General features: G+C 42.7%; 1 protein-coding gene across 4 annotated transcripts in view; it reads right to left on the reverse strand.

Annotated features, from left to right (window-relative positions):
* The window catches only part of MORN1 (MORN repeat containing 1), a 159,788-nt gene extending 142,106 nt beyond the window's left edge, over positions 1–17,682 (reverse strand). For 2 of the 4 annotated variants that reach the window (XM_090024698.1, XM_090024697.1), the window contains exons 1-6: positions 17,478–17,682; positions 15,327–15,398; positions 13,025–13,123; positions 11,626–11,736; positions 9,898–9,988; positions 6,834–6,921 (exon numbers count right to left, since the gene is read on the reverse strand). In XM_090024698.1, the coding sequence (XP_089880824.1) occupies positions 6,834–6,921; positions 9,898–9,988; positions 11,626–11,736; positions 13,025–13,123; positions 15,327–15,398; positions 17,478–17,535 (519 nt within the window). In that variant the 5' untranslated portion in view covers positions 17,536–17,682. Of the gene's footprint in view, positions 1–6,833; positions 6,922–9,897; positions 9,989–11,625; positions 11,737–13,024; positions 13,124–15,326; positions 15,399–17,101; positions 17,428–17,477 lie in introns of those variants that run through there. The other 2 variants (XM_090024700.1, XM_090024699.1) reach the window with 2 other exon arrangements.
* Between the last annotated feature and the right edge of the window lie 139 nt (positions 17,683–17,821).

Consider the following 17,821-nt stretch of genomic DNA (forward strand, 5'->3'; position numbering starts at 1 on the left):
AAAAGGCAAAGGGGTCAAGAGTAGAAGCAATTAAATGCATGGCAGTTAATCACAAAAGCAGAAGAAGCTTAATTATATGTCACAACATCAAAATACTTTTTAAACTAGTATAAGTTTGATGAATATTAATAGCAAGTTTGGGGAGTTTAAATTTGTTTTTTGCACATTTCATAAGCCTGTGAGAAGTAATATAAATGTTGAATAAATTAACAGTGTTGCTGGTAGGACTGCTAGGTATTTTTCTTGTCAAACTATGTTGCCATTTTTTTAGCATAGATCCACTGTAAATGTAAGTACTGTAACAAACATTTACAACTCTTCAGGGATAGATCTGCAAGTCTGGGAAGTGCAACAAACCAGTGTCTAAAGAGATACTAGAGAGCCACCTTGTGGTACTAAATAATGCCTAACCCACTCTTGAAAAGTGACAGGCCACCTAAGCTGTCTCTTCTCACTGGCAATTAAAGAGTGTTTCAAAACAACATAGACAAGCCACACACATTATTGCTAGTATTTTTCTGGCCTCAAAAACATTTTAATGTAATTGGTTACCCCATCTAAGCTGAGCAAACATATGTATTATCTGTAGGCTTCCAACTGTTACTGATCCTATTGATTATATTAAAAAACTGATGCATATTAGCAAAATTATTATTAATTTATTTTAAAAATGCATATTTGGGAGTGAACGGAAATGCTGGAAGAATGACTATGAATCATTCCTGTTCAACTGGGAAAAATGTATTTGTGAGCACTGATACCAGACAGAACAGTATGCAAAGAATGGCTACCATACACCATGTTCCTCTTCTATGAACTTTTTCATTATAAGCTTTACTAAACTCTGATGGAGATTTTGTCCTCAAGGGAAATATGACAAGAATACTACAAGGTAAACCCACATAGTAAGGAGAGGTATTATATAAACCTTGTATTACAGCTCAAGTCACAAACTCACCCCTGACCCATTACTGTTCTGGTACTCAAATTCCACACTTCCTTGAGATGATATCATCAGAAATATACCATTGTTTCCTATTATTTGTGCATGTGTTGTTAGGGTTAGTGTTTTAGGAGATCAAATGTTCAGCATTGATTAAAATTAGGGCACTAAAATCTCTTTGAAAAGATTACTCTGACCTCGAGCATTCAAAACTTGAAAGTTCCTAAATTGAAAGATTAAAGCTATCTTTACTGTAATCTTCCTGCCCACTCCCCACCACCAAAAAAGGATGAATAACACTTCCAACTGTAAATCTGATAAAAAATAACGCTAGCCTTGAAGCACTGGAAAGCAACTTTACATCACATGGAGGATACAGAAAGCCAGAAAATAATCATACTGGAAAGTGTAATATTACTTTGTAATGGTTTATCATAACATTGAACTATTGCAATGTAACATCTTCAAGATAGGATGAAAAAATCATAAAGAAAAACATTTCCTTGGGATGTCAAGGTATCAAATTACAATTACTTTCCATCTCTCTGCTGTTGTTGGCATAATATCCCCGAAATGGTAAAAACACGCTTAAATGTTGTGTTGAATTAGGACCTGAAGGAGAAAAGACATTCTAGTAATTTCCCTCTAATTATTCAGCACTATCCCCACATAATAACTGGTATGGATATGTAATACTATTATACTCTTCTGGACAGTGCTTCATTCATTTTGCTTGATTTCAGACATTATATATGCTGCTCTAATGACACCTTGAAAAGTAAAAGAAGTGCTTAAAAATGGCGGCAGTGGCACATTAACTAAAGCTCGTCAAACAAGCTTTAGTTAAAGTGCCCCTGTCACCATTTTGAAACGCAGGGATGCTGATACATGAGACGTGGAGGCTGGTTGGAGCACACAAATTAGCACACTCTAGCAGACTCAAATAATCTGTAATTACAGCATGTTGGAGCAGCCTCCCAGCAGGCACCCTGGCTGCAAGAGTGTTAGTAAATTTGATGGTTAAGCAAACAAAACAAACCCACCTCCCCCTATACAGGCAGAGAATTGCCCTGGTTCAAAGTTGCTAAATCTCATCTTTAAAACTTGAGATTATTTTTTAACCCCCAAATACCCAATGATTACAGTAAAAAGTACTCCCTGTCTGATTTACAGTATAAGAATTCACACCTACAGGATATGATGGCACAAGAACTTCATCTTCATGTTTGATGATTCATCTAGCTGTGAATTATTAGGAAATAATTCACACCTTGCCATATCTTATTGTTTAATTTACACTGGAAATCTATTCTTTTGCCTTTCTGTATTGGAGTGCTGACTTCATAAGCAACTGAATACCATTTTTGTTCTAAAAGGCAGTGAACTGGGCATTTTCTGGTATCTTTTAGCCAGCATTTGTTAGCTACTTGTTATTTATGAACAAAATTATGAGAGTGCAAAAAAATGTCATATATAAATTGCAGATAGTTGCCTTTGTGTGAGGGTTCAGCTGGAACATAGGCAGTCAGGACTGTGGATGGGCCCTGAGGGGCAACTAGGAGGTCAGTACAGCAGGGGCACAGGTTACCTGAATGGGGAGCATGGGATCAAATTCCAGGGGAACCGAGAGAAGAGATCTGAGAAACGTAATCCGAGACACAAACCAAGGTCAGGAGCCAAAGGTTAGAGAATTAGTGCCAAGTTCCAGGAAAGATCCAAGATCAGGGTTTAGGAAGCCAAGCCAAGTCAGGATGCTAGGAAAACCAAAGGGCAGAGCCAGTACCATTTCAGGTGAGATCCAAGATCAAGGTCAGGAAAAGCCAAAGACAAATCAGAAGTAAGGACAACTAGGAAGAGCGTGAACACAAGGCTTGTCAGAAAAGACTGAGGCCGTCTCAAGGCATGCCTACAATATGGCACTGCAGGTGTCTCTAAAAAGGGTGCATGTTGCTTTCAGCAGCCAACCTGGTTGCAAAAAACTGGAGCAGTTGCATTTGCCAGGGATCAGGGGCAGGTATAGTAACTCAAGTGCTTGGCCCAGCCAGGCCTGCTAAATCAGAATCCCTGACAGTATGCTCACCCTTTACGGGGTTATCTTCCAGAAGGCCTGAGACCTGGCTTTTCTGGATACTTCTAATGGAAATCTTGTATTAGTTTAGGGGTGTGTACTAGTTTGGGGGTGTGAACATGGTAGGCTGCTTCTCAAGATCATTCTTCTGTGCCATAGCCCTCCCAATTTATTAAGTAGCGGAGCTTGCCTCAGATGCATTTGGAGTCTAAAATTTGTTTATCATGTATTCTTCAAGTCCTTTCACTATTATGGGTGGGGGAGAGGGGCTAGGTGGTCAGGAAAGGAAATCTCGATGAAAGGTTTGAGTAGGGATACACAGGAAGTGGGGTGCATTCAATGTCTCTGGTGGCTGGAGCTTGAATACAACAGGGCTTATTTGTTCCACAACCTTGAATGGGCCCAGATAATGGTGATCCAGTTTGGCTGATGGTCTCAGGGTCTTGATAGTCTTTGAAGAGAGCTACATCTTGTCACTGACTGAAATGGTGGGGCTGAGCTAATGGTGTTAGTCAGCTTGGTTTTTATACATAGTCTTGGCTGCACTGAGATGAGCCTTTAGCTCTTATTGATTTTGTGGGAGATGCAATACAAGGCCATTCACTGCAGGGACCCATAAGAAAGTAGGCAGTGCTGGTTGGAACTGAGGATGGTCTCAGTAGTTGGAGAAAAAGAGGGTTGAGCCTGTGGAAGTATGGGTGGTATTGTTGTATGAGAATTCTGCTAGCGGAAGCAAGTTACCCAATTATCCTGATGGAAATATAAACAGTATCTGAGGCATTGCTCAAGGGTCTGATTTATGCACTCAACTGGACCATGAGTTTGAGGGTAATACGTGGACAAGTGAAGAGATTCCACACACAAGGCCTTACAGAACTTGTTCCAGAAGTGCCAAACTAGGGGCCATGATCAGAGAGCACCTGAGATGGACAGCTGTGTAGGCAAAACGTATCTCTCAGAAATAGATGGGCCATTTTGCTGGCAGTGGGGACAGCCTAGATAGGGACACAATGGGCCATCTTAGTTAAAACATTCACTATGTCCATTAATTCTGAAGCACTGCTCAGAATGCAGGAGGTCCACAATGAAATCCACCAAAAGCACTGACCATGGTAGTGTGGGAGTGGGTAATGGTTGGAGGAGATGATCCAGCCTGGTTTCAGGTTCTTTGGTTCAGGCACATCTAGTCCATGAATAGACATACTGTTTAACATTATGACTCATTCAGGACCACCAGAACTGCCAAGAGACTAGTACAAAGCATCCCATGGGAGGGAAGTCAGGACAAAGCTGTAATATTCTGTCCAGGATATACAGGTGCTGTCAGGAAAAAGAACCCCCTGAGCCACTGAACAGTAGGTTGGGATGGCCCCATTAAGTGGCAGTTTTTTAACAAGGGGGTCATCTATGAAGTCTTTTTGAATGGCTGAAAGGATGTTTAACTGAGTAATTCCCTAAATGAAGTTCTTAGGCTGAAGAGTGGTAGATGGTGGCAATGGGTCTAGTGCAGAGGGTTCATCCTTATGGATAGGACATCTACCTTCTGGTTCTTAGTTCCTGGGTGATAAGCAATTATGAAATAAAATGGGAAAAGAATTGGAATGAAATGGAACAGCAGACCTGTTGTGAATTCAGTTCTCATCTAGAGATATTCCAAGTTTTTATGGTCCATCATTACCTGGACAAGGTGGTGGTAAGCTCCTCCAGAAGATGCCACCAGTCCTCAAGGTTGCCTTGATCACGAAGAGTTCCAGGTCCCAAATATTGCAATTCCTTTTGGAGGCAATCAGGGCCCAGAAATAAAGAAATCTGTCAGGGCCCAGTATCCAAGGAAACTGTCAGTCAGTGAGTAGCAACATGAGCCAAGGGTACAGCAGCCTAAGTACAAAGTTAAGCCTTGCTGCCCAGACACTTCCTTTTCTGAGTCAAAGGTTTATATTGGAAGGGATGAGGAGTCAGATGCCTCCAGCTGGCCACTCTAGCAGCAGGGAGTGGGCAATCTTAGCCACCTGTGTCCAGCCCAGTGCTCTGCTGAGGAGGTGGCAAACCAGGATGAGTGGCTGTGTCAGGCCAAGGTTCCAGGTCACAGCATGATAGTGAGGATTGAGTCCATAAAATTACTGGAGGCTTCTGTGTCTAAAATAGCTAGCATAAAGATATCCACCCCAGGCAGGTGATGTAGGTGAAGGGTGATGAGCAAGGACAAGTCTTGGGGTTTGGTGGCACTCAGGAATTTACTGTGAATTAGAGGGGCTAGTTAAATGGTCAGCAATGGGCCCAGACTATGTCCTGCTACTGAGGCTGGGCTGGGGAGTTTCCTGAAAAGGAGGCAAGCATTCCTTTCCTCAGGCAAAATGCCTGGACTCCCTACAATACAGTCAGAGGCCCTGGACACGATAACAAGCCTTCTCTTCTGAGGGAGCCTTTTCTTTACTGTGTTGGCTCTTTCAGGGCCCTAGCGAGCCCCAAGGGCTGAGATTCAGCCCAACCTTCCTGCTGTCACTCAGGCAGATGGGCGATAATATGGATATGAAGATCAATATATCTGTCCAAGGTAGCTGGGAGCTCCACCCCAAGTCAAAATTCATCCTGAATGTGGCCCTGAAGTCTGTGGTGGAAGTGGAAATGCTGACCTACCTCATTGCACTCCTTGTCAGCTACCAACCGTGTAAACACAGCTGCATAACTTGATACTGGAATACGCCCGTGTCTGAGGGTCTGGAGCACTCATTCTGCAGTACAGACCCAATACAGGTTGCCAAAAATTTTGGCCATGGTTCAGATAAAGTTGGAAAGCCCACACCAGGGTATTGCAACTCAGTAGACTGATAATCAGTTCCACCTTGATTGTATATGAAAGGTAAGTTCTAGGGCAGAGACTAAAAGTGAGGTGGCACTGATTAATGAACTGCTGGTGGCCCTAAGTAATGAACTGCTGGAAGCAGTGAGGGTCTCCATCAAATTTGATGGGCAGCAGGACTCAGGGTTTGGGGTGAGATGAGTGGGTTGGTTCCCCCAGTGGGTGCAGAAACAGGGTACATTGGGCTTGCAGAGCTGTAATCTGGGTTTGCAGCCCCTGTAAAGCAACCATCAGCTCACCCCCAGAAATCTGCCCTGGTGGTAGATCTGATCCTGCATACCATCATATGTTGTAATGCGCACCTTGCTGTGAGGGTTTAGCCAAGAGCAAGGCAGCCAGGCCTGCAGATGGGCTCTGAGAGGCAATTAGGAGATCAGCAGGAAACAGGCACAGGTTACCTGAGCAGGGACTGTGGGACCACATTTCAAGGGAGCTGAGAGGGTACATCTGAGAGACAAACCAAGGTCAGGAGCCAGAGGTCAGAGAACCAGTGCCAAATTCCAGGGAAGATCTGAGTTCAGGGTCTAGGAAGCCAAGCTGATTCAAGATGCAAGGAACACCAGAGACAGCAGGACCAGTGCTGAATTTCAGGCAAGATTTTAGCTCAAGGTCAGGAAAAGCCAAAGTCAAGTCAGAAGTCAGGAGAACCAAAGAGAACAATGCATGTGAGGCTTAACAGAACAGACTGAGGCTGTTTCAAGGCATGCCTACAGCCTGACAATGCAGCTACATATAAAAGGGGTGAGTGTCACTTTCAGCAGCCAATCTGGTTGCAGAAAACTGGGGCAGTCGCATTAGCCAGGTATTAGGGGCAGGTATGGTTACTCAAGTGTTTGACTTAGTCAGGCCTGTTTGATCAGAGTCTCTGACACCTTGGAGGATAGGATAAAGATTCAAAATGGATTTCTTTGGACTTTCCTAAGTTACACTGTTACCAATTCTCATAACTTTTATTATTATACCTCATATACACTTCCATCGGCACAGTGCAGTTCCCCATGACCTTGTCGCTGGTCCAGGATCCAGTCTCCTTCATACTTATCACCGTTCCTAAGGTAAAAAGAAAAGTTGTAAAGCAAAACAGGTTTTTGACATTGCAGATAATATACTGGACTACCATGGAAAGCTGGGGCTTGTGAAGCAGCAGGAGAAGCCATTAACATAAACAGATGAAGCAGATAAACATTGTCACAAGGAAGTTAACAAGACAAAACTCACAGTCTTCAAATGCCACTGCCCCTAGGGCCCCTGGCATGCATTACACTTAAGATGTGATTAACCAGTTAATCACATCTTAATTCGTTACCCAGACACATGTTAATGCAATTTATGGTGCGATAAAATAAGGAATAAACCACAAAGTTATTACAAAAAACATGTGCAATAACTTTGAGGCTGATTCCTATCATGTCTTTAACTAATGCGTGGCTAGCATGGGGCTCCCAGCCTCAGGGGTGCACCACGTGCCCCAATGGCTGGGAGCCTGGATCAGCTGATGGGGCTTCCAGCCATGGGAGCTTGCTACTTGCTGATGCAGGGGGAGCCTGAGATCATGGCAGGAAGCAGGATTGTGGGGATCCTGCATTACATCCTATTGTGTCTTTAACTGAACATTTGCCAGGGACCTAGGATGATTCTCCACACCTGCATTCCCATCTTTGTACCAGGGAGAAAGATTATAATATGCACTGACTAGTTCTGTATAAGACCTTTTTTCTTCATTCCCTTTGCTGGTGTCTGGTCACATAAACTAGGGCTGTGCGAAACAGCATCGTTCCACTTTGACTTCCACTTCAACAGAACAGTGTCTCATTTTGAGTTTCATTTTATTTTGAAAGCACTCTTCCGTTTCATTTCGTTGAAACTCTTTGGCTGTTTCAATGCTGTTTCGACATTTCGCCCATAGCCAGTGCTGGGAATATTGGTGCTGCTGCTGGCCCCAGCCAGCAGCACCAGCCTCCTGTGATCTGGGAGGCAGATCGGGAACCTGCACTGGTGGGAGCAGTCCAGCACAGCCCCCGCAGCCCTCCCAGGGGTGTAAGCAAGCCCCCAATCTGCCTGCTGGATGACAGGAGGCTGGTGCTGCCAGCTGGGGCCAGCAGCAGGCGGGATGGGGCAAATCAGCTTGTGCAGGAACCTGCCCCCACCCTGGGATCGGGGCAGGGGCAGGTCTCTGCACAAGCTGATTTGCCCCAGGCCCTACACCACAGCCGAGGAGGCGGGGAGAGCCAGGGCCACACTGTCTGCAAGGCTGAGCAACATGGGGCTACAGAGCCGCTCAGAGTGCAGTCCTGACTCTCCCCAGCCTCCCTGCACTGGGTCACTTCAAAATTTGAAACATTTCGAAACGTTTTGACTGGCCTTGTTTCGTTTCAAGGCTGTTTTGAAGCCCTTCGTTTCATTTCGGTTTTTGAGCTCAAAATGAGTTGAAACAGCATGAAAATGAAACAGCTGGCGGAGCTTCGCACAGCCCTTAATGTAAAGTGCTTTCTAAGAGGTACTCAGCAGCAGAAAAGGGAGAGCAACTCTTGGGTCACAGGAAAAAGATAAGCTGCAGCTAGCTTTTCAATCAAGAGTAAGACAAAGATACAAAACAAGTTCAACATGACGATCTATAAAGAAGACCTGTTAACAGACTCTAACCACTCCCATAAAATGGGAGACTTCTGTAGTCTCCTATTACATAGTGATTGATCGTCTGCTATTCTACTGTCAAGCCTCCTGTGATATTGCTATTCATTTTTTGTGTACTTATACATGCATAGGTATATGGTCAGTATGGGCCATGCATAGTGCAATTAGGGAGGCATGCCAAGCTTCACAGGGTGCAAAGCACAGGCACAGAGCCTAATCCAAAATCCACTGGAGTCTCTGGTAAGACTCTTAGTGACTTCAGAGGGCTACAGATCATGTCTAAAGTGTAAATTAATCTGGTTGCTGAACTATCTCTTGCCTCCACAAAGTCAAAGGCTTACAGAATTTCTGCAAATAAAAGAGCAGAGCTTAAAATTCTGGCCAAAAAAGCTTAGCTTAGTATTTCCTGAAGAATATTATTAACAAAAAATCATGCTTGACTGTCAGAGTGGCCTTCATTTTAAATATATCATTTTTAGATCATTGTACTTTCTAAAGATTTTCATCTACAAATAACAAATGTGCCTGAATAATGTGCCTCTGAAGCTAGCCCCCGAGACCAGCCTAGTTCTGTTATGGGCACAGCTGAATGGGATACAATAGAAAAACAAGCAAGATTTATAAGTAATTGCAAAAACAACTGCTTTAGGATAAACCAGTCTCTCTCAGGAATTCATTCTATTTCAATTTATTTCACTTAGATTAGCAGATTATTTATTTCTTGAGGATATATTTTAAGATTGTTAGTAGTACATGTGGCCTTGGTATCCATGTTCCAGCATCTAAGTAATACACAGACTTTATACCATATTGATCAAAATTATGCCCTGCTTCTGTTCCCAGGAAGTCTGAGCAATACTTCAGAAGAGATAGAAATAAAGTTTTAAACCTCACACAAGATTTCATAGTGTAAGAACCTGCATGGAATTTTTTAATCATCTATGTACAATTATTTATTTTCAGCGCAGTTGGCACTGACTTCAAATGGATCCAACAAATGTATTTTCAAAATTGTTTAAAATCTCAAGTTTCCAAAGATTTTTTCCTGTTTTGACTGAATAAAATAAGCACAACAAATACAAAACATGGCATTAAGAGTCTGAATTTTAACACAAATATAACAAGATTCAGAAAACAAGAGGCAAGTATATGATCTCCAGTAAAATCCTACTGTTATCCTCATATTGAAGGACTGCCAGCACCAAGAAAGATCCAAATCAAAGTGTAATTTTTTATACTGCAACATGTAAACTGGTAGATGTTGACACAATGGTGTGAGTTTTAACCTAAGAAGGTTACTAAGTTTTTGTTAATTTATCGAAACCTTGAATGGTACATTGTCATGTTCTGAAAAAAGGGCAACAGGCTACCAAAGCCAGAAACAAAACTTACTTGAAGGTCATTTTACCTCCTCCATGCTTCTTATTTTTGTGGAAAGATCCCTGATAAATTTGTCCATCGCTGTCAACCAGTAACCCATATCCTGAACAAAAAAGAAATGGGATATGAACAGCTGACATTTAAAAAAGCCAAACACCCTCCCCTCTCATCCCTAAACACAAGGATGACAGTAGGACCTAACACCCACCCTCCTTCATCCCTCAGCACAACTACCACCAAAATGTCATGGCCAGAGGCAGGAAATACACTCTCATTTGTATTAAAACCCCTTGACAACTCAGAAGCCACATCTGTGGATTTTCATTTTTTTCCCCCCCAACTAAGCAAGAAAAAAAATATCCCATTTCAAATGGAGGGCACATCCATTTGATACTAGTCTGAGAAAATCCAAAAAATTGGTTGGGACTTAAACTATACAAAGCTTTTCCCAACTTTGCTGATGTAGAAATCAGGCTGGATATAATTTATCCAATTTATTAAATTTCAACAGCATTCAAAATGTACTAGGTACTATACAAACTAAAGTTCCAATCTAATAGGCAAAGATGCACATGCTTGATTTTACATATTGCAATTATTTTCACTGAAATCAACTGGCTGGGCAACCTCCAGTAAACGGCTGCAGCTCCAAAAATATGAACGTTCAATGGACCCCATCCAACAAATACTTACAAAGGAGAGTAGCTTGATATCAGTGAGAATAATTGCATGACTAAATGTGTAGAATTATTCACTTGGGTAACTAATTGTATGATTCAGCCTTAAAATCTCTCATAAATAGGTTTTTCTGCCACCTGTATCTAGTTTGTGATGCCACCTGTATCTAGATGAATAAACATACGAATGGGCTTTCCAGTTTAGGTTACAGAGATTCATAGATTTTAGGGTCTGAAGGGACCTCAGTGGGCCATCTAGTCCGACCCCCTGCCCCTGGCAGGCAAGAAAAGGGTCACCAAACCTGGGATCATATGATCCCAGCCAGGTGCCTGTCCAGTCTCCTCTTGAAGACCCCCAACCATGTGGTAAGCACCACCTCCCTTAGAAGTCCATTTCAGATCCTGGCAACCCTGACCGTGAAGAACTTCCTCCTAATGTCCAGCCTAAACCTACTCTCCAGTAGCTTATGGCCATTGTTCCTTGTTGTTTCAGTGGGTGCCCTGGTGAACAGATTGTCGCCTACTTCATGCTGCTCTCCCCTTATGAATTTGTATGCTGCCACAAGGTCCCCTCTCAGCCTTCTCTTGGAGAGGCTGAAGAGGTTAAGATCCCTTAGCCTTTCCTCGTAGGGCCTTCCTGCAGGTCTCCAATCAGACAAATTACATTGGTCCTTAACCTCTCAAAAAAAGATAAAATATAATATATCCTTTCCTAAATGATTTTTAAATGAAGTTTGCTATGCTTGAAACATTCTTCATAAAAGTCAACGGGAGACAAACACTGAAGGTGCTGACTTCAATACCAAATAAGTTCACTCACAGAAAAATGCTTAATCACATGCCCAATGTTAAACATGTGCATAGTCCTATTGAAGTCAGGGGAACAAATGACATGCCTCTGCTGGAGTCAAAGAATGTATACTACGCTGTGTTAGTTTGATGCCTAGAACAATGGCCTGTTCTAGGTTAGTTTATAGGCACTTCTATAGTAATAGCAATTATCAGGACTTCAGTCACATTAGAATGAATTTTAATCAAAGCTTGCTCAGAGATTCTAACCTACCTTCTCTCATTCCACAAGAGAATTCTCCTTCATATTTCCCACCATCACTGTATTGCATGACTCCATGTCCATGGAGCTCTCCTAACATGAATTGACCTGAGTAAGTGTTTCCTTGAATTAGACACATGAGAAAGTAAAATTTAAAAAGAAGCAGAAACACCTTTGTCAAATGCAGTTTTCTAATTTTTAAGGTGAAAGTACACTAATAATGGTTCCTATTGTACTTTACTTGCACAGCAGTAGTAGAAGGCATTTTAAAAGACATAAAGTGAATAATTAATAAGTTATTTTTATTATCAGTACAGTCTCATGAAAAAGAAACCTGTTCATTAGATCTTTATCTTAAAACTAATGAATTATAATCCATATTCCTTCAGGTCTTTAAAACTGAAGCACCTTAAAAGATGTCAGTGATGTGTTAAAAAAAGATTCATAATATGTTCTTTTATGGTTAAGGAATGTATAAAAAGTACTTTAATTTCATAGTCAACTTAACAGCTTTTTGATGGCATGTAGTCATTCAAATATTCTATATTGAAGCCTGGGAAATCAGAAGCCTAGTGCTAAAAATACAATTCTGTACAATTACTTTCCCAGGGTGTATATGCCTGCATAATGATATATAACTATATATTTTAATATATTTATTGCATAAACGTGGTACCTGTCCTTTCCATACTGACCAAAGATTGCCAATCATTACAGGTTAGGTGAATGTGGAGGAAGTTGTTGACTTACCCTAAAGAGCAATGAGCAAGCCATAAGGAGCCACAGCAACTCCTAGAGCAACTCCTGGGGCAGTACTGGACATGCTAGCTAGTCCATGTTTACAGCTGAAATTATGCTATTTTTCATGAGCTGCTCTTTACAGAGGACCATACCTCTACTCAAGTAAGACACAAGACTAGAAAAGCGGCAATATGCCAACAAAGAAATGTCCATTGACAAAGCTGTGTGAAGAAACAGGCATAAGATCTGTCGATATTGGGGACAGCTGGTTACAGTAGGTTTAGTCCTGTGCAGACTTCAGCCCGACCCTCTGTGTAACTCCATACGGGTGTGAAGATCTATGTGGAGATCCTTTCTGGACTGAGACTCTTAATATCAAATGTAAGAGAGAAATCACATGCTTCTGGTTTACAGTACTACCTGCTGTCACCCACTATCAAAGGCACCTCTTAAGAGCAAATTAAAAATTAACACTATCTATCTTGAAACTGCTTATGTGAGGAAGCCTGAAAAATATGAATTTACACTCCAAGCCTTGAACAACTCAATTACATCAAAGCAGGGTGGTAAATTACAAAACATTATTTTTTTCCTGTACACTCAGTATGTAACCACATGAAGATAAAGGTGTATTAAATGAACATAATGTATTGTGACGAAAAATGCTAACCTGAAGATGCCCAGTATCGCAATCCATTCCCCAAAATTTCACCATCCACAAACTCGCCTTCATAATAACTTCCATCCTTGAATAATAGTTTGCCATGACCTAGGAAACAATATAGTAGTTAAAATGTTCCCTGAATAACAGATTCAAATTACAGTGTCTGCAGAGATACTGTGTATAAAAGGTTTGAGAAGCACATGGAGAATAAGAACCTCTGAGCTCTGATCTCCACTCTGCATAACACAATGAGATTTTGACAAAATTTCTTCCCCTCTGTTATTTAATTTACATACTGGTTGAAAGAAGATAAAATTAAATGTTTTGTAATGGTATTTGAAGAACTTCAATCTATTCCTAGCACTCAATGACACTGTACGTAAGAGACTCCTGAAGAAAGTGTCATAATAAGTGCAATATAGTCTCCTACATATAGGTGAAAATCCTGGCCCTACTGAAATGGATATTTTTTCCATTTAGTTCTACTAGGTTAAATGTCACTTCTACTTTTGTAACCTTTTGAAGACAAAAACTTTACTTTCACGCAAGTCTGCAAGCAACTGTATGGTGTTGATGCTATGCATCAAATGTTAATTATTTGTTCAAAGATAAAAGCAAGAAAACACCATTTTTGTCTTATGTTGCCACAGTCAAATATAACACATATTTTAGAGACTAGTCAAATGCTACTTATTCCTTAAAGATGATAAAAAAGCTTAATTTAAACTATGATGTTCTTATCTCACACTTTTGGCAAGTTAATCACCTATTGAGGTAGGTGCAGTGCAACTAACTCAGCAAGAAGAGATGTTTTCATTTGAGCAAGTGAGAACAACTTGTAACACATGATGCTATCTTCTCTTCTTCCTCAGTGTCTCAACTCCAGGGGGCTGACAGAATATAAGAAGAGATGTACTAAGAGATGGCTGACTGTTTCTCAGTTATTGTGTTGTCATTGCAGCATCCTATATCATACGTATTTATTTAAAAAAAAAAAACTCATACAGATCTTTACTCTGGGTGTGACTACAGATACCATATTTTCTTGCATATACAATGCACCTTTTTCCAAAATTCAATTGCTAGAAATTCAATTGCACATTAAAATTGAGGATATATGATAACAGCAGTTTCTGTCACTTAAGCCTCTAGGGACAAAATGAAAGTAAAGCTGCATGGACTGCAGGCAAGACTCCCCAAGCTGCTGGCTATGGAAACTTTCTCTCTCCCCTGCTCCCCTTCCCTTCCCTCCCCCACTTCAGGGACTCTCAAGAAAGATCTTTTGTTCTTCATTCTGCCTTTTAAAAACAAGGTGCATATTTAATTTGGGGGCATGTTGTATACAAGAAAAGACAATACTCAGAAAAAAGCCTTTTCTCTCGTTGTAATTCTAAGTAAGTCGAGCCCCTTGGGATGGATACTCCATGCAGCTTTTCCTTCAGCACTTGGCTTGCATGAATATGGCAGAGAGTAAGGCCTGTATTTCTCTAGCTACAGAGCATATTTCTTATACTCCAGCACTAAAGTCAGCAAGTCTATGATTTTCAAGTATGTTAGCCAAATTTGGAACGTCTTAATGCCCAATTTGTTTAAAGATGTTGTAATCTGTATGACCTAGAAATCTTCACATTTTCCTTTTTTTGATTCCTTTGTAATGGATGAAAACCTTTCAAAATCTCAAAGAATTAATCAGCCTTCCAAAAGGTTTCTCCCTGCAATTTCAGAGAACTGCCTTAAAATGCCTATGAAATTGTAAGAGATGGCCATGTTCTACTAGGTACAACATGGCCTTCATTTTAAGGAATGCGGTCTAGAAAGGATGTTTCAGAGTCCATTTTATCATAGTCCTAAAAAAAATCTGAATCACACTTACATTTGTAACCGGCAACTAGAAATTAGGATTATCTTCAAATTTTGGAAAAAAGTAAACATTAATATTTATTGAATGCATGGTGATATTCATCTGATTCGGTTTGCGTGCGTATGAAGGAATAAAATAATTTACCTGGATTTTTGCAAACATGCTTTCTCTTAAAGGCATGATAAACTCAGGTAAAAAATCATCAGTGTTTTTCCTTTAAATGTCTACACTTCATTGCCTATGACAAAGTATAGTAAAAGTTTGGTGCTTACGCTTCGGTTGCTACACTGACACACACACAATATATACATTGCTTCAGCTATAGTTTATACTAATGTTTGTAAAGACATTCTGAAAATTAAACAAATTACAGCAGTAAATAAAAAGTAATAAAAATTACCATAAATACTCACTTCAGTATTATATGGAAAGCTAATCTCCCCTTACCATGTTTTTTTCCTTGTTTCCATTCTCCTTCATACTGGAAAAAGGTATTAGGATAAACATATAGCCCATATCCTGAAAAGAAAAAAGATAATAGACAAAACAGTGAAATACCACGAAATATCTAGCTGAATAATAAAAAGTTGTGCTTGAATGCTAAATAGACTGGTAATACAAGTGTAAAGGGACCCGAGTGTCTTCTTCCTGTATGTTTTTGTATAGCTTTGAACATATCTTTAAATCTTTTACTGTTAAAATATATATACACCAAAATAAACACAGGTTTTGTTGAGAATTACATACTTTCCCATAAAAAGATCACAGTTGGCTTGTTATAATCGTAACAATATGGTACTATATGACTCTGCGTAGCACCTCTAGGACCCATCCTGTCCGGGTGTGCATGTTCATCTGCTGTGTCATGGTGGCAACAGAAAGGTAGGCTTCTCTTACATAGAGAAGTGCTACTGTGGCTGGGTGACCCAGAATGTCACTATGCAACAGTTCTTGGGAAACCCTGCTGACATGCTACACTGAAGTGGGAGGCAAACATTAATTCTCCATCAAGAAGCTGGGCGCTCAGAAGTCCTAAGAGCCTTGTGTCAAGTTCCAGACCCCTGGCTCCACTGTAGGGAGCAGGGAAGCCTTGGTTCCCCAGCTACAGGGCACTCTGTGTGGCAAGAGCCAGAGATTAGCAAACAGCCTAGCAGGTGAGCTGGCAGGAAACCATGCTGGCGTTGGATGCAGTTCAGAAGTGTGAAGATTTAACAAAATTAAAGTGGATTACTTTTATTTTTTTCTCAGTTGTGCATTTGATATTCGGAAGAGACTGGCAAGCCTGATTATTTCTAGCATTAAACTGAAACATATCTGAGGTTGAATTTAAAATACTGCAAAGACAACAATATGTTTCATTCTTCCCAAACACAAGTTGGCTGAATGTACTTTGCTGGCACTTTTTGCAGAGGGCAGACCTGAGCAGACATGTGTGCTTAACGGTGGTGTCTGTAAATTCACCCTCTTTCCTTTTCCATGTCCCTCCCCAAAATAGAAAAATTGAGATTCAGAGCTCCTAAAATCAGGCCTGTTTGGTTCTAGGGTTGTGGCTCCATTAAGTTTGAATCCAACACTGCCTTTTCATATATGGAAGGCAGGGAAAATTTGTACCTCGCAGATCTGGGGTGGGCAAAATGGCGGATCCGGCCAGACTTCATTTTGCAGCAGCTTCTGCCCGTGTCATTGTGGCCAATTTCCACGGAAACCCCAGAAGCAGCAGCAGAGCCATGACAGCGCAGGGCCAGGGTTTCCATGGAGATCAGCCTCAGCAGCATTGGCTGGGTCGGGACCAGGGCTGGGATCATGCAGCAGTGACAGTGTGGTCCAGAGCCAGAGCAAAGCCACGATCTGCTGCCTGCATGTCCCTGCTCAGGGCGTGTGGGCAGCAGATTGCAGCTCTGGCCCACGCTGTCACTGCTGCAAGATCCCGGACCCAGACCAGCTCCTTCCCCAACCATGCACCTTGCCAGTGCTGTTGGGGCCAGTCTCCGTGGAAACCTGAGCCTTGCGCTGTCATGGCTCTGCCGTTCCTGGGGTCTCCATTGAAACCAGCCACAGTGATGCAGGCAGGGGCTGCTGGGAAATGGACTCTGCCATGGGCCCGGGCTTTGCTTGCTGCCCCAGTCGCAGACTCACCAAAGCAGATCTATTGACTCCCTGGGATCTAGCATTCAGGCAGCGAGGCTGTGCAAAGCTACGCCACCTGTTTCATTTCAACTCACTTCGAGCTTGAAACAGCAAAATCCAAACGAAACGAAGGGCTTCAGAACAGCCTCAAAACGAAAGGCAGCCAGTCGAAACGTTTCGAAAGTTTCAAAACGTTTTGAGTGTTGAAGCAGCCGCCGAGTGGCAGGAGGCAGCGGAGAGCCAGGGCTGCGCTCCGAGCGGCTCCGCAGCCCCACGTGGCTCAGCCCGGGCGGGAGCGCAGCCCTGCCTCTCCCGGCCTCCCGCAAAGTTTTCCAGTGCCGGGGACGGAGGCCGGATGGGAGAAGCGACTCCACGGACGAAGTCCTTGCCCCGAACGGACCCTGCGCCGAGGCCCGCGGAGGGGCGGGGCGGGGCAGTGCAGCGCAGGGTCGGGGCCCGCCCCCCGCTCACCATCTCGCCGCCGCGCTCTCAGGCCACCCGAGTAGGAGCCGGGCCGCATGGCCGCCATGATGTCGCCGGGACGCCGGGCCCTGGCAACCGCCTGCGGCCGCCCATTGGCTCCGCCCCGTCGGGCCCCGCCCCCAGCACGCAGTGAGTGGACGCAATTCCGCGCATGCGCCTCCCACCCGGCTCCGCCCCACCCAACCGGGGAGCCCGCTGAGCCCAGGCAGCACACAGCCCGCCCGCTCCTCGCCCTGCGCCGGCCCCCGGACGCGAGCTGCCCTGCCTCCACATCGTACAGTCGCCCGCGCGACCTCTGACCCTTGCTCCGGAACCGGAACTCGCTTTCTCAC

The sequence above is a fragment of the Crocodylus siamensis genome, chromosome 12 (genome assembly GCF_052110815.1).
Source record: "Crocodylus siamensis isolate JL-2025a chromosome 12, ASM5211081v1, whole genome shotgun sequence".
In the NCBI taxonomy this organism is placed as follows: domain Eukaryota; kingdom Metazoa; phylum Chordata; order Crocodylia; family Crocodylidae; genus Crocodylus; species Crocodylus siamensis.